This window comes from Colias eurytheme, chromosome 13, assembly GCF_061535395.1.
Source record: "Colias eurytheme isolate Ceu_HAF_F1 chromosome 13, ilColEury1 Martin Lab GWU primary, whole genome shotgun sequence".
Lineage (NCBI taxonomy): Eukaryota > Metazoa > Arthropoda > Insecta > Lepidoptera > Pieridae > Colias > Colias eurytheme.
Window position 1 is genome coordinate 2,858,381 of NC_142992.1, and position 15,422 is coordinate 2,873,802.

The following is a 15,422-nucleotide window of genomic DNA, read 5'->3' on the forward strand; positions in this document are numbered from 1 at the left end:
TGTTATACATAACGTTTATTGATATTAATTCCTCAACGTTAATTACGAACTACTTACAGATTTTATTGACTATTATCAAAGTAATTACTGAACACATGGCGTAAAGCGTAATTTAGGGTTTATATTTGCAGTACACGGGTGCGACGATGACGAGCGGTTGCGCGGGCGGCACGCGCGTGCCAACCGCCGCGTCTCCCGCCAACACCGCGTCTAGTTCTTCGTCAAATTCGGCCGGTGGCACGCGGTCAACCAGCCTGAGCACCGCACCGCCACCGCCGGCGTCTTCCACGTCTACCACGGGTGCCTCTGGTGAACAACTGAGCCGTACGAACCTGTACATTAGAGGCCTTAACCAAAACACCACTGACAAGGATCTTGTACAAATGTGCCAAATGTAAGTGTCATCTTTAAGTGTAGTTAATGTCCCTTTCGATACATATCAGTCAGTTATTTTTCTTTTAATTGAAATTATATGGGATCCTCAGAGTTCATTATGTTTTTTTACAGGATTTAAATGGTCTTTTTAATGTTTCAGGTATGGCAACATTATATCAACTAAAGCAATATTGGATAAAAATACAAATAAATGTAAAGGTAAACATAATTTATTAACGTAATTATTATACTGTCATAGATTCTATACTTCTTCTAGTTGAATTACCTATATTATTTCACGTATGTATATGTATTATATTAAAAACACTTCTAGATTATTCGGTAAAGAATTATTCAAAAACTGAAATCTGTTAATTTTTCTAGACAACCATATACCCTCATTATACTATATCATCTATGTGGTGAGAAAATTTTCTAATATATGCACGAGACTAGAGTCTATTTAATTTATATATATAACGTCATAATATTTATTTTATTTATTTATTCTCGCCTGACTCATTGAAGAATAAAAATACAAAATGGCAAGCGAGACAGCACGCTTTAGATGGTCATTTGTAACGATATTCTTTAATGTCACGGGTTATACATTTGTCATTATATGCACCGAGGCACACACTTTCGAGTTTCGTCGCACATTTCGTTCATGATAGATTTTCATAACGCTACATTACAATAGGCAATATGCTCATTTAGAACATCCATATTTTCTAAAATACCTGTCGATCGAGCATGAATCGTACATTGTATCACGCGAATGGTTCGGTCATCTGTAGTCATCGCGTCATATTATTTCATTTCTGTTTTCGCAGGTTACGGTTTTGTAGATTTTGAAACGATCGCCTCAGCGGAAGCAGCTGTAAAGGGATTACAGGCCAAAGGTGTCCAGGCCCAGATGGCTAAAGTGGGTATCTGGTTCCTGCGTAGACTGAACCGTGTACGTTATGCATGCAAGTAATACTATTATGACTAACCGCCTGCTCCTACCTCATTCCTAATAAATCAGTCACACTTACCTACATACTTTTCTTCCATAATGACCATTAGCTCCGCCCTACGATGGGAGCTAGTCGTGTTGTTTGTAGTTCTTTATACTGATATAAAATCAATTCAATCAGTATCAAGTTTAATGATTCAGATTTCAGAGACAGTGTAGCTGAATAGGTAATGTCTGTCCATATTAGTAATTTAGAGAATTGCACTTAAAAAATGTTTATCTTTGTCATTAGTTCAATGTTGAATAAATGGAACTCGTATCTAAGATGCTATAGAATATAATTAACTCCATATAATATAGAGTTAAGTTAATATTTGACACAAGAAGCACTGTGATTAAAATATAATAAGACAAGAAATAAAATTACGAAAACATGGTGTTTTCCCAAATCCAATGAAATCCCACCTTCCTATCCAAGTCTTCCTTCTACCTCTACTTTAGCTTTAGTATTTACTATATTCTCTGAAGAGTGCTATATAATTTTGAAGCATTTCAACGTAAACCATAAATATTGTTTGCTAGATAAAACTGTTACCTGCCTATTGTAGTGACAAACGCCTATTCCATTTCGGAATCTGTCTAGTATTAAACTGATCTAGATTGAACTCTATCTAGTTAGGTCCAGAGTTCAGATTATTGGCATCAATGGAGCCCAATACTAAATCGAAGTATGTATTCATTCATTTGGCAGTGTATTTAGGGATTTCAACACAAGCGATAAATTGGTATGCCAAAGAAAAGTGTGACATTAATATTTTGTAAGTATTTACAAGTCTTTCAATGGTTCGCAAATTCAGCGCAAATATAACGCTTACTTTCCTAACTTCAAACATGTTTCATCTTAACTCTGTACTATTGTGGTTTGCTTGAGCGTAACAACAGTGTATTTCGCTACTGGGCTCTGGGTATTTCTATGCTTTCAATATTAAATTAGTGTGTATGCGACTTTTAACTAGCTTCATAAACTATGCTGATGTATATGCCCATATACTAACATGTAAGGTACTAACACGGGTAAATAGCACATTAGATACAATCTGCTGATTGACGTCAGTGTTCGCTTCAGCGTCTAGATAATGCGGGCTTCAAGCTAATACTAAATTATAAAATGTTAATTAAGATTTTACGAAAAAAATTATAAACCCAAAACAAAATTAGTCATTTCATTCATGAGTATTTTGAACTCTGTAATTTTACGAGAAACTTTTATACATGAAACACCTATAGTAATGGAATCTTGAAACTTATCGAAAATGTTATTTTGATGCAGACAATTTGGGCGCTAAAGAATGTGTATTTGAACTGTTTTCCCATTGGCTTTTACAGCAGCAAGAACAAGACCCAACTAATTTGTACATGGCGAACTTGCCGCCGCATTTCAAAGAGAACGACGTGGACCAACTGTTGGCCAAGTTTGGCCAAGTGGTCTCCACCAGGATTCTCCGAGACACGCATGGGCACAGCAAGGGGGTTGGCTTCGCAAGGATGGAGTCTAGGGAGAAATGCGAGCAAATCATCCAGGTTGGTGTTATAACGAATTGTTTAAATTCTTTGAATACGATACTCTGTTAAAAAATAATTCAAGATATCAGTCAAATTTTCACATATAAATTAAATTACGCATTGAAATATTGTTTTCGTTAATAAATTTTAAGTAGGCCTATAACATTAAATACAATAAGATTAATTATCCCACTTAACAGTCTCGGAGAATGTTACATAGAGATTTAATTCATTGTTTAATAATTCAACCCAACTACGTAGTACAAAATCGGTATTACTTTAACTCACACTTGGCCGTCTTCCAAAGACTGCTTTGTCCCTAAATCTTTAGGCAGCAATTTATGGTCTTTGTTACAATCTCTCTCCATAAAAGACAAACATACGTTATTCCCGGGAAGAATTATTTTTCTCATCGTCGTTTGCAATTTATAGATGTTCAACGGCAACCCAATACCGGGTGCCAAGGAGCCCCTGCTAGTGAAATTCGCAGACGGCGGCAATAAGAAAAAAGCGTCGTATAACAAGCAAGACAATGGCAGAGGGTGGCGGGATAATAATGATTCTATACAGGTTAGTTTTCTAATTAGTGCAAGCGTGGCCAATGAGAAAAAGCTAATTGGTGGTTGTGATCGTATAGACTGCAGTTTCGAATGCGCCGTGATTGCAGGAACAATGCAAAGAAACGCAAATAAAGATATGCCTCAGCACAGACAGTAATTGGTGTTTGGCGCCCTTAAGCATCTATTATAATTATTTGTTAATATTGTTCTGTAGTATTGGATTTTGATTTAAAAATTTTGTCGTACTTAAATGTACATACTTTCGTTGACGCTTACGCAAATTATACTCCATACCTATCTTTTTTTTTTAATACAATATTAACTAATTCCTCTCTTATTTGCCTAACAATATGTGTTTTAAATATTATTGATACTTACACATTTCAATCTACATAATTTAAAGTTATAATACCGCCCATTTCAATATGTTGCGAGTTTAATCAATGAACGTATAACAGGCGATGAGCGTGAGCGGCGTGTACGCGGGCGGCGTGGCGGGCGCGGGCGGCGACTGCGCGGGCGTGTACCGCGGCAGCGCGAGCGTGTACGGCGTGGCGGCGTTCCACCCGCAGCTGCACCACCACGCGGCGCACCCGGCCGCCTGGCTCGCGCCCTACGCCGCGCTCCTCCCGCCCGCGCACCCCGCGCACCACGCGCCGCACCCCGCGCACGCCGCGCACCACGCGCACATACCGATCGACGCTGTGCCTAGCCAATATGTGAGTATACACTTGTGTATAGTACAGGCGAATGTACACTGTTCTATGTGTACTCCGTAATGTCTCCTTTAGATCAACTACTAATTTGATAGTAGAATTCATACAGTAAAAACCAATTTAATTGTATACAAATCGCATTCAAATATAAAAACACAACTTACACGTTGATACTAGAAGAGAAACGAAAAGTATTCAAAAATATCACTCAGAATTCTCCAAAAACAAAGTACGGCCACATATACTTACAAAAATACAAGTCGCAGAGACTGAAGCTTTTTCTGTTTTCCAGGTAAACTGGGACAGCTTAAGGCCGGAAAACGAAGTATTCGTGAGTGTTTAATATCGTTGATTGATTGATTTGCGATCCGCTTAACGAGACAATGCTAGGCTTACGCGTCGCTGGCGCAGCACTGAAGGCGGTTTCTGTTGCAGTACTTCGCGTCGCACCCGTACCAGTACTTCGCGGGCCCCACGCCGCCCGTGCTGCAGATGCCGATGGACAGCGAGCACGCGTCCACGGCCGCGTCGCCCGACGAGGCGTACCAGCCCTACCCGCCTCCCAAGTAGACCATAAGCCACGCAACGACCCATGTACACGAGCCAAAAATCAAAGCAACTGTGACTTTTTACGATGTTAATTTGTTTTAGTTTAATTTGCGGCCGTTATAGACTTCATCGAAAGCTCCGGCCGGCCCGCGACGCCGGCGACTTTAGTTTTAAGCCTAATTTTACGTGACTCGCCTCGACCGCTCGTTCTCTCGATGGGCTTCGTCTCCGGCTTTACGCTGAACGTTCGATTCGCTGTGATGTTTTGATGAGGTCTTTTGACGGCTCGGGAGAGGATTCGATGTATAGAGTTAGCTCCAATTTAAAATGTGTTTTTACATTATAGTTTTATTATTGTTTTATGAAAATTTTTTAAATTTAAGATTTTAGACACAGATTTTGAACATGTTGACGCGATTATTTAAGATAGATAGGTATTTATTTTAGCTTAGTACGATTAATTGATTGAATTTTTTAAATTTAAATTTATTTTGCAAATTAAATTTTAATTTATTTCTGTGTCATATAATTGTATTTTAAGATGAAAATGAACGAAATTCATAAACTGAACATTTATATCGAACAATAACGTGCAATCAGAGATGAAATTTTATACACATAGTTTTAAAAGAGTTTTCTTTGTATAAACGATTAAATTTATTTTTAATTTTATTAAAATAATAAAGCAATATCCGGCGTTGAATGGAGGCGGTGATTGGAAAAGGTCATATCATATGGAATCAAGTAGGCGAGGGAAGTGTCGTTTGTATGTTATAGAAAAGTTTAGAACTCGTGGAAATAAATTTTTAATATTTCGAAGATTTTGAATCTTCCGTGAAGCGAATGTATTTTTAAAATACAATCAACGCTTAATCTAATGTCGGGATTCCAACCTTAGAATGGAGAGTAATTGAGATAGATGTTATGACCACCACGTGGGATTATCGTAATCGATGTAATGATATGCTAATAATATGTTCGGCATGGTGCTTTAGTAATTTTGTTTGAAAATGGTACTAAATCTATGAAATATACAGTATTATTTACATTAGATCACTCATACTGGTGCAGTCTTCCAAAATAAATTTGACGCAAGTATTGTACCTAAATTCGTATTTCGTTTGTAAAAAATGTTGTTATGTCTCAAGCATGGGCCTCTTAGCGTCATTACCACTTTCCTAGTAGATTATAGCGATGGTAAGGTACATATTGGGTAACACGAAGCGAATTAAGCTTTATCTCACTTTTATAATACAAGTCGTCGATAACCACACGTATAACAAGAGTAATGTAAACATTGTTGCCAAACCCGAATACAGACTGAATTTATGTATACCGTAAAACTTCCAAATATTTATTTCTTGATCCGTGTTTTGATTCATAAATGTTATTCATACAATGAGTAGGTACACCGTACACCGTACACCGTACACCGCGATAGATTTTGTACGATTCGGCGAATGGGGTGCTAGCTCGGGGCGGGCGTCCCGGTGGAATGCTATAGTAACATTTAGCAATAAGCAGTTGTATTTAAAGTCTATTTATACATTTTACGAGTCTATACAAATTTTTGTATGTTAAAATCATGTTTGGAACGAAGTGATCCTTTTTTTGAGAATCATGTACTGAATCAACTGTAGTTGTTATTTTAGGCGGTCGGCACATTCCACTAGTGAACATAATAAATTCCACGATTGATTTCCACATTATGAGATGTAAAGGATTCGAAATCCGACGCACGAGCGCCTTTTGGTGCGAGCGAACACGTTTTGTACCATCGCGTAGGTTTTGGGTACACTTTATGACTTTATATGAAATTTGATATTTTTATATTGAATATATATAAATTATACATGGATATGTATACATGTATATACATTGTTGATGGGTACGAGTAAAAGCCTACTTACTATATAGCCACTGTTTAATTCTATTTTGGCACGTCAGAGTTTCATCAGAACCAAAGTATACAAATCATTAAAATCGAATAAGAAGTAGGGAAATATTTATACAACTCAGGGACTGAAGACTAGATAAATGTTTGATATATAACTGTATTATAACTGATGGTGATTAAGAGACGATCTCTTTGTTCAAAACCTGTGTAACGACTTGAGATTCAGGAACTGACATTAGATGAACGGCAGGTTTTGAATGAATGTAGTAGATTTCCATAAAATTGTTCTTTCTTTCCGTAATCCATGTACTGTAATCTTAAACATTGTAAGGTGCCCTTAAAAGCATCTGTATGTATTCTATCGAATAAAGACGAACAACCTTCTTTTAAAATCTGATGACATTTGTGCATAAAGATCTTCAAAAACATCTCCTCTTAAATATAAAAGTAATTTCTATGACCAAGTGCCTAGTCATCAATCAACCGCTATTGCCATTTCACTCGCACCATACCAGTTTCTCTGTTTCTCCCATTAATGAGGGTATCCAAACAAAAGAACTAAGTATGATACAAGTGAGATGGTTCGCGATTGTTGAGTATTTCAAAACTTCCTTATTAATAACAGCAGTTATTTAACAATAATGTTTTCATCTGCAACTTTAGCTCTACCTTTCATTGGTATTGTGCAAATGGAAGGTACTTTCTTATTTATATGACAAGCTCACTTTATTCTAAAAGGCATAGTAAAGGTAGGTCTTTATTCAATAGAATTCATAAAAACAGTACTATCATAAAGTTGAAAAATTTTCGCTCTATCATTTAGCTGACTGCCTTTAATGATTTACCAACGCTACCAGTTTGATAAATTTAAACTCACGAAGGCTAATGAAGTGAGATTTTTATTAGTGTTACATTCATAATACTCCAAAGATCGCGTTTGTACTCGTATAATCGTCGATCGAGCCAAATTTTTTGAACTGATTTAAAACCGCCTTTGATTCTTGTGAAAGTAATCCACAGAGTGCATCGTGCCGCCGTTTCGCGGCGTTTAGATAAGTGATTCGATCACTAGTGTTCAATGTATACAGTGGCTTCCTGTAAAAGCAGTCTTCCGATAGATATTCCGCTAAACATTGCATTTAAAATCGATGTCGTATTTGTACACTGTATCCCAATACTTATTTCGCGTCATAGTGGTCTGTAAGATAAAACCCGTGTCCATTTTTGTCTTTGTAGTGTCGTATTTGAGTTCGAGTTAATCCTAAAAGCACTGAGAGTAGTCAGAGATATTTACGAGTAGGGCGTACAGTAGCATGCACGATCCGTATAGAATGCCGTCAAAAGCGTTTTGATTTCAGCACGTTTACGTTAAAGGTTTCTTCCATTGAGAGCAATAAATTATTTTTTACGGTAGTGCCTTCAGCTTCGTCGAAACAGATGTGACTACAATATACCAGTTGCGTATGCTTTACGAGATATTTTTACAGGTAATAGAGAACTTACCGTATTCATAAATATAGGGTAATTAAAGCTATGTTTTAATATTTTGTAGTGACGAATAAAACGAAATAATGTGGCTGTCAAATCGTTGCATTTTCACACATGGTGTTAGGATTGAATTCGGGAGATAATTCTTAGATGTTCCTAGTTACGCTCGCTTCGATATTCTTGACATGTGTGATAAACGTTACAATGAGATTATGGGTGACGTTAAATATTAGTTAGGTAGGTACGTGAGGACAAGCACAAAAACAAGGAACCAATTCCTGAATACCAAAACGATTCAAATAAATTATACATGTCGATGAATTGAAGTAAATGTTTTAAATAAGTCATTTAGTGTTAAGAGAGCGCGCGTTTTGTAATTGTGAAAAGTGAAACGGGAGGGATGTCGAATCGATGGCTAGATGTAGCTCTAGGCTTAAATAGATAGGTTAGAATAGCAAAAAATGTTTCGACGCTAAGCTAGTATAGCGACGTAGGTTACTGTGGCACGGTGCGAGCAGTCCTTGCGGGCTCTAGGGTAGTTTCCTTGTTAGTTTATTAAATAATTTAATTTCAATGGACTGAAGTCGGCACGGATCGCACTCGCGCCGTGCTTCGCTTAGCATTAAGGAAGATCTAAAAATTAGCGAACACTTTGAATAAGTTTCAGTTGAAAAGTTTGCTTTCACCTCTTTTGTTATGTAGTTGACTAAGTGTAAAAGAAAATTAAATGATGAAAAAAAAATACCGTGAAGTGTCGATACGATCGTATTTGTCCAATGTGTATTATTATAGTGTGGTGTTCTACCCGGCAGACTAGTCTAGACAGTAGTATAGATAAAGATTAGTTAGGTAGCTTAGTGATACGAAATGCAAAAAATAAAAATTTCATAAAATGTAAAAAAAAAGATGAAATTGTTGGTAAGAAAGAGTATTTTTAAGGGACATGTTGCTTCGTTGTGTTATGATGTGAGGTTTGGCATAACTATAGTAATAGTGTATGAATAATGAATTTCTCGCAGAGAAAAGACATAGATGAAAGTTATGTATCTATTTTGTTACGAAGTGTTTGCAAGTTTCTATAATATATGCTATGAGCATTTTATGTGACCCACGTTATTTATAGTTATGCTGAATGGAAACTAAAATAATATATAAAATAAATGAAAAATGGTACTAAGAAGCATGTTTTATTGTGACGAGTCATGTTCCTTTGCATTGAACTTGATATTTTGTAAGAGCAAATGATTGAAATAAAACAAGCAAAACCAACATTTTGTTATTCATTTCACCCTCTCACCATTATAGTTAAGTTTTAGATATTTCATTTAACGACCTAGAATGTTCCATAAAATAAATCATTAATGTTGACATAGAGGAGGCAACAAAAGTCTACTTTTTAAAATTCACTTCACACAAACACACTTCTTTCACTTTGCATATAATAATAATATTAAGGAGTATTATTCTTTAAATTTATTAATTTTTTCAAAGTATAGTGGCATCTTTAATAGTAAAAAAAAAAGTTCTTAACATTCACCTATCAGATAATCAAATATAAAAAATTCTCGTGTCGACTGAACCGATTCTCATGGATATCTATTTTTCATAGTGATAAGAGTAAGACAGAACGTTTACCAGAACAGCTAGTATTCAATAAAAAAACCATATTACCACATAACCTTTATTCCCATACATTTAGCTAGCCAGTGCGTGCTTCGCCTTAAATATCCTAAGGGTGTTGTCACACGAGCCGCTAACGAGTAGAGCCGGGTTCGACCAGTTACAGCATAGCACTTTATCTTCGTGTCCCGTCAAATCGTATAAAGGTGTTTTTGGACTGAAATAGAAAGAAATTATTAATAAATTGAGAAATAGTAATCTGTCTCGAAAGGTTATAAACTTTGTGTGAAAAGGATATTAAAACATTGTACAATAAACAAGTAAACTCAAGTAGGTAGGTTATACATTCACAGAATGGCGAGAACGCTTGAATTACACTATAGCTTGGGTGTGTCACTACGGTATATATATTTTTTTTATCTGAACCGATTTCAAGGCGAAATATCTTATGAAAAAAATTAACGTCAAATATAGTAAAATAAGAAAACTAAACATCTATTAAAATTTACGCATTAGTAATTATACAGTTCACATAAAGACAGAGTAAGTTTATGTCGAATATTTATCTTCTAACCTATATAATAAAAATAAATCGACAAATGTGTTTCTTAGCTGCAAAACACGAGAACGGCTAGGCATAAGGGGGGTTCTTATGGACAAATATAAACACGAAATAGGCGCAATAGGGCAGATCAAAATTAAAGTAAAACCATACCTCCTAGTCTCCCACAGTTTCACTTGTCCGTCATATCCGGCGGACAAAAACATAGTTTCGCTTGTGGTGGACCAGCGCACCGCTTGCACCCACCCCGTGTGCGATGTGTATGTTGTTTTTACGAGACTCTCTGTGAACAAACAAAATAAATATATAATTACAAATCTAAACAAATAATCTGAAGAGTATCCTGGCTTGAATTGAAAATATTGCAAGGCTGAATTTAATATCGCTCTTTATTATTTTACTTTTTGATTCAAATTAATGCACCGCGAGTATAAGAGTATTTATAGATTCAAAACTAAAAAAAAATTGAACTAGAATTATTTAATAAGCACTTATAAATTGTCATATTTGATGTCACATAGAAATTATATCACAAATTAGTTTTTAATGAAAAGAGTTGGAAAGAAACTGCACAGTTTCCATAGTATATCTGTCACTAATTTTTAAGTGGCATAATTAATCATAATGAACTTACCTGAAGATCTAGGATCGTAGAGGCGAACATGTCTATCGGCTGAAGCTGTAATGATGCTGTTGTTGAGCGGCGACCAATCTAGGTCAAAGAATGCTTTGTTTCCTGCAACAACACATAATAAATTATAAATTTTTACATGGAGATCAAAAATAAAAGCAATAATTATTCTCCTCATTTTAGATTACGAAAGAAAGACTACTAAAAAAATGTCATAAATACATGACTCTCTTGTCATAAAAAATTAACCATCAGTCCAATCAGGAATTTATTCTTTGACGTAACATATTAATGAATTGCCAATAACTTAATTACGTGAGTGAATTAAATTTAAAAATAAAAATGCAAACCTACCCGCAATATCTTGTTTAATCCCGCCAAGTTCACAATCCCATATTTTGATCAAGTGATCCCACCCACTAGACACCACTGTGTTGAAATCTATCCATTTGATACCAGATACAGCCTCTCGATGACCTTTTAGTGTTGCTAGTTGTTCCTGTAAGAAGTTGTTTTAAATCAAATTTCTTCCAAATCCTGATTTACTTACACCTACAAAAGCTTACAAACTACAACAATTACAAACTACATAAACAATTAGGATTAGTTACTAGGAGTGAAAAACAATAAATTCACCAAAAAAATATATTTTTACCATTTATAAGAGGTGCAACATTCAAAACCTTATAAAAATCTCACATTAATATTTTTTACAATAAAATAAAACAATATTTGTTATATGTAATTTCAGAATCCAAAAAAAAATGAAGAACTGAAAAAAAATGTAGAAAAAAAATTATTTTGCAAATTATACTCACTCTTGAACTTCCCTGCTCTGGTTTGCTTTTCTTTTTTGATGGTACATTGTCTTCATCAGATAGACCTGAAATATTAATAAATAGATATAATATATTTTTATAATACCTAATTATAATCACTGAAAGTATTTAAATATAAGTTTTCATTCTCACTAAATAAACTGAATTTTAACCCAACCAACTTATTTTTTTTTTACGTTTTTAACTTTTAACAACAAAATTACTTGTTTAAAAGACTACATCACTACATACATCTTCATTGTACATATTTACTTCAGGGTCTGAGGATTAATATCGTACCTAAATATTCAATAATTTGATATTTTTAAATTCATATTTTTTTCAAACCCTACAATGCTTACAAACTACATAAAAAATAACAATCTGCCACTCACTCGCACTCCAAAGACACACATTAGTGTCCCAGCTGCCTGTCGCCAACCTTTTAGCATCTGCGGACACAGCAAGACACTCCACCCCCTTATCATGGCCGCGGCAAGTGACCACACAGTCTACCGAGTTTGTGGACACATTCCACACCCAAAGCATGGTCGATTGATCGTGGGATCCACTGGAATATACTAGTTATATTAACATCAAGAGATATTGAACTAGCAACAATACAACTGAATTATTGCATTATACAGATTATAATGCATTATAATCTGTATGATTACATGCAGATTACAAACATAATAATTATATTAATACCAAAAAATTTTTCAATAATTTTTTAGGTTAGCACATTATCCATAAATTATTTAGTAAGCAAAAAATTTCAACAACTAAAACAAATTATTAATCCATGCAAAGCTTGATTGGTCTTTATGAAACTTAATAACAGTAAATAACTTAAGAACTAATAATTAGAGATGAAACGGATATCCGGTAACTATCCGGTATCCGGCCTATCCGGCCGCCTTACATATACACAACTAATAATACTATCCGGCCGAATACCGGATAGCTACTATTCGGCCGGATATACATCCGGGCGATTAAAATAGCTGGATAAAAGAAACATACTTTTGAGTAATTATTTGCTTTATTTAGCAAGAATCACATTTCCCCGAAATCCTTAATATATGTCTGTGCCAAAATCAATAATTATTGAATATGTTACGAAACTTGCAAGATATTATTTTACTTGATAGGTATTAAAATTATTGCAATTAGATTATTTATTATTACATACGTGTCTGCCCTGCATGTAAGCCTGCATGCAATCGACACAATAATAAAATTGTACAATTGTTAACTTCACTCATCAACGAAAATACCCAAATCGAACCGAGTCCATCCTATCTCTCGCGCGTCGCCTACGCAAACGGCTAAGTTTCGCCAGATATTTGGCGGCCGGATATTCGGCTAACTGGCCACTAGGTCGGCCGAATATCCGGTATCCGGCCAAACTGCTATCCGTTTCATCTCTACTAATAATTAATTTAATAAAAATAATAACTTCCCAAAAGACAATATTTCCTTACCTCGCAAAAACTGCCTGATCTCCATTGAATGATACCCAGGCAACTGCTTTTACAGGTGATGTGTGGCCCGGGATAGCAAGCTTGTGTTGCCCTTTAGAGGTCCATATGTGGAGGCTGTTGTCATAACTTCCAGAGAGGATCCTATAAATTCAAAACACATTTATATGTAGAGATCTTTGCAATAAAATGCTATGAGTAAATTTTCATGAAATAAAGTGATACATCTAACTGCTGAAAATTGTAAAATTCTTGTGTAATATAACTGACAACACATTACAAGAACATAATATTAATAAATGATAAATGATCAAGTATAAAGAAACACAGAAATAACCATCACACTACTCTTATTTGTCTAAAACAACTTCTACTTACCAATTTCCATGTGTATCAACAGCTGACACCCAATCATCGTGCATCAAGCAATCCTGAGGACTTGGCGCAGGAAACCGTTCTATATATTCTATTTCTAAAGTTTCCTCCGTTGAAACACTTCTCTCTTGAAGATGTTCCGAAACAGACGTGCGTAGTAGTTCTCCAGATATTAGAAAATCAAAATCTATCGCTTTCTGTACTGCTGAGTTGGATTCTTTCAGTAAACCATTCACTAAAGTACTCAAGTCTGATGTTTGAACATTGGTCTGTATAGCTATTGGAATATCAGGGATCGCATACCTGGAAGAATATGATATATTAGAAATCAATTAAAACTTATCTTACGTGAATGTTATAAGAGGAAAAGTGTGTACTTACTGTTCTTGTTTAGTAATAAATCGAACTTGGATTTGGGCGGCTTCTTCTGTTTCACCCGCCATAATGTTTGTTGACTTAGCACAACACAACTATCTAAAAATATTTAATGATGTCAATTTAGATAACTGGTTCTAATGGAAAGAGATATTAATGAAATGTTTTAATAATTTTATACACCGAAATAATAACACGTTGTTTTTAACAAAAACACATGCGATTGACAGCCAAAATCAAATAAAGTGTTATGTGTTAAGTGTCAACTGTGTCAAGTGACTTCCACAGTGTTACTCATAGCAAAATAAATACCTCAAATTAAATGAATCGGAAAGAAGATGCAAGATTCTAGTAAATATTTAAAAAAAAAATTATAACAGTCATTTTTATTAACAGTCTTTGTACAAATTTAGAAGCTACGATCTACAAATTAAAAAAGACTAGAGGCACATTAAATTTAAAGCGCCATCTCGGAGTAAGTTGTATTGTTTATTGAGCGACACTGGCGCACGTAGAGTGAGAATGAACCATAGAGGAGGCACTAAAATGACAAGTAATGCGTGAGAGAAATACACTTATGACTATAAAGCTAAGAGCAAGCGAGACAGAAACATTGTTTTTTGTTTCTCTCATGTTATGCGATTTCTTTTGTTGGGGACAAAGGCAGTTTGTCCCAAACAAGCGGCTACAGTCCATTGTTTTGCTAGTTTTCTGTTTTTTCTCGCTGTTAAGTGACTTCAAAGTTTAATAAACGTTGACAGTGATCTGTTTTAATCCGACTTTAAGTGAAAATATGGTGCGTTGTAGTGTGATTGGTTGTAAAAATCGGCCGGAACGAAGATTACCAAATATTACCTTTCACACGTAAGTAAACTTATTTGAAGTATATTGTTTTATAGAACTGGATATAGTTGATACATTTTCATTAACTCTAATGTGAAATTATCTACAAATATATAATATTTTCATCGAAATAGACGTAAACATTTTTTTGTGTTATCCGACTAAATTACGAAGTGTTCTTGTCGTTCAGGACGCCATTTGTTTTTACGTAGTTTCAAATTTATGGTATAATCATGTGATTAACATTAGGGATACCAGTACAGGGTAAAATTTTCCCCAAAATCGTGAAATGTTTTTTTAATATTAAATATGTTTTTTAGGTTTCCAAAAGAAACAAGTACATTAAACAGATGGATTCGAGCTACCGGAAGGAAGAACTGGTTACCAGGAAAAAGTCACAGAATATGTTCTATACATTTTGAGTCGCGTTATTTTCGAAAAACGAAAGAAAAAACCTATTTGATGCCCAATGCAATTCCAACACTTTTTACAACAGTGAGTAATTTTTGTGATGCATTTAGTTTGGATTTAAATGTTGTAGTTTAAATATTCATAGACCGATTTTGTTGCTACGTCTAAATAAATAGATAATCTAATATAAATAGATA

General features: G+C 34.9%; 2 protein-coding genes and 1 long non-coding RNA gene across 6 annotated transcripts in view; 1 reads left to right on the forward strand and 2 right to left on the reverse strand.

The window, feature by feature from the left end:
• The window catches only part of shep (RNA binding motif single stranded interacting protein alan shepard), a 99,983-nt gene extending 93,026 nt beyond the window's left edge, over positions 1 to 6,957 (forward strand). The window contains exons 3-10 of one of the 4 annotated variants that reach the window (XM_090108979.1): positions 117 to 394; positions 536 to 594; positions 1,209 to 1,333; positions 2,720 to 2,914; positions 3,329 to 3,466; positions 3,915 to 4,175; positions 4,465 to 4,503; positions 4,608 to 6,957. In XM_090108979.1, the coding sequence (XP_089965105.1) occupies positions 117 to 394; positions 536 to 594; positions 1,209 to 1,333; positions 2,720 to 2,914; positions 3,329 to 3,466; positions 3,915 to 4,175; positions 4,465 to 4,503; positions 4,608 to 4,742 (1,230 nt within the window). In that variant the 3' untranslated portion in view covers positions 4,743 to 6,957. The remainder of the gene's footprint in view (positions 1 to 116; positions 395 to 535; positions 595 to 1,208; positions 1,334 to 2,719; positions 2,915 to 3,328; positions 3,467 to 3,914; positions 4,176 to 4,464; positions 4,504 to 4,607) is intronic. The other 3 variants (XM_090108981.1, XM_090108980.1, XM_090108982.1) reach the window with 3 other exon arrangements.
• LOC149903248 (uncharacterized) overlaps positions 1 to 15,422 on the reverse strand; it is a 309,864-nt gene that overhangs the window by 184,866 nt on the left and 109,576 nt on the right. The window lies entirely within an intron of this gene.
• On the reverse strand, positions 9,774 to 14,221 carry LOC149903254 (ribosome biogenesis protein WDR12 homolog). The gene is made up of 9 exons (XM_090108983.1): positions 13,978 to 14,221; positions 13,600 to 13,899; positions 13,225 to 13,365; positions 12,133 to 12,308; positions 11,738 to 11,802; positions 11,274 to 11,418; positions 10,923 to 11,024; positions 10,442 to 10,571; positions 9,774 to 9,943 (listed from the first exon to the last, which is right to left on the reverse strand). Exons 1-9 carry the CDS (start codon positions 14,037 to 14,039, stop codon positions 9,802 to 9,804), a joined length of 1,263 nt encoding a protein of 420 aa, XP_089965109.1. The 5' UTR covers positions 14,040 to 14,221; the 3' UTR covers positions 9,774 to 9,801.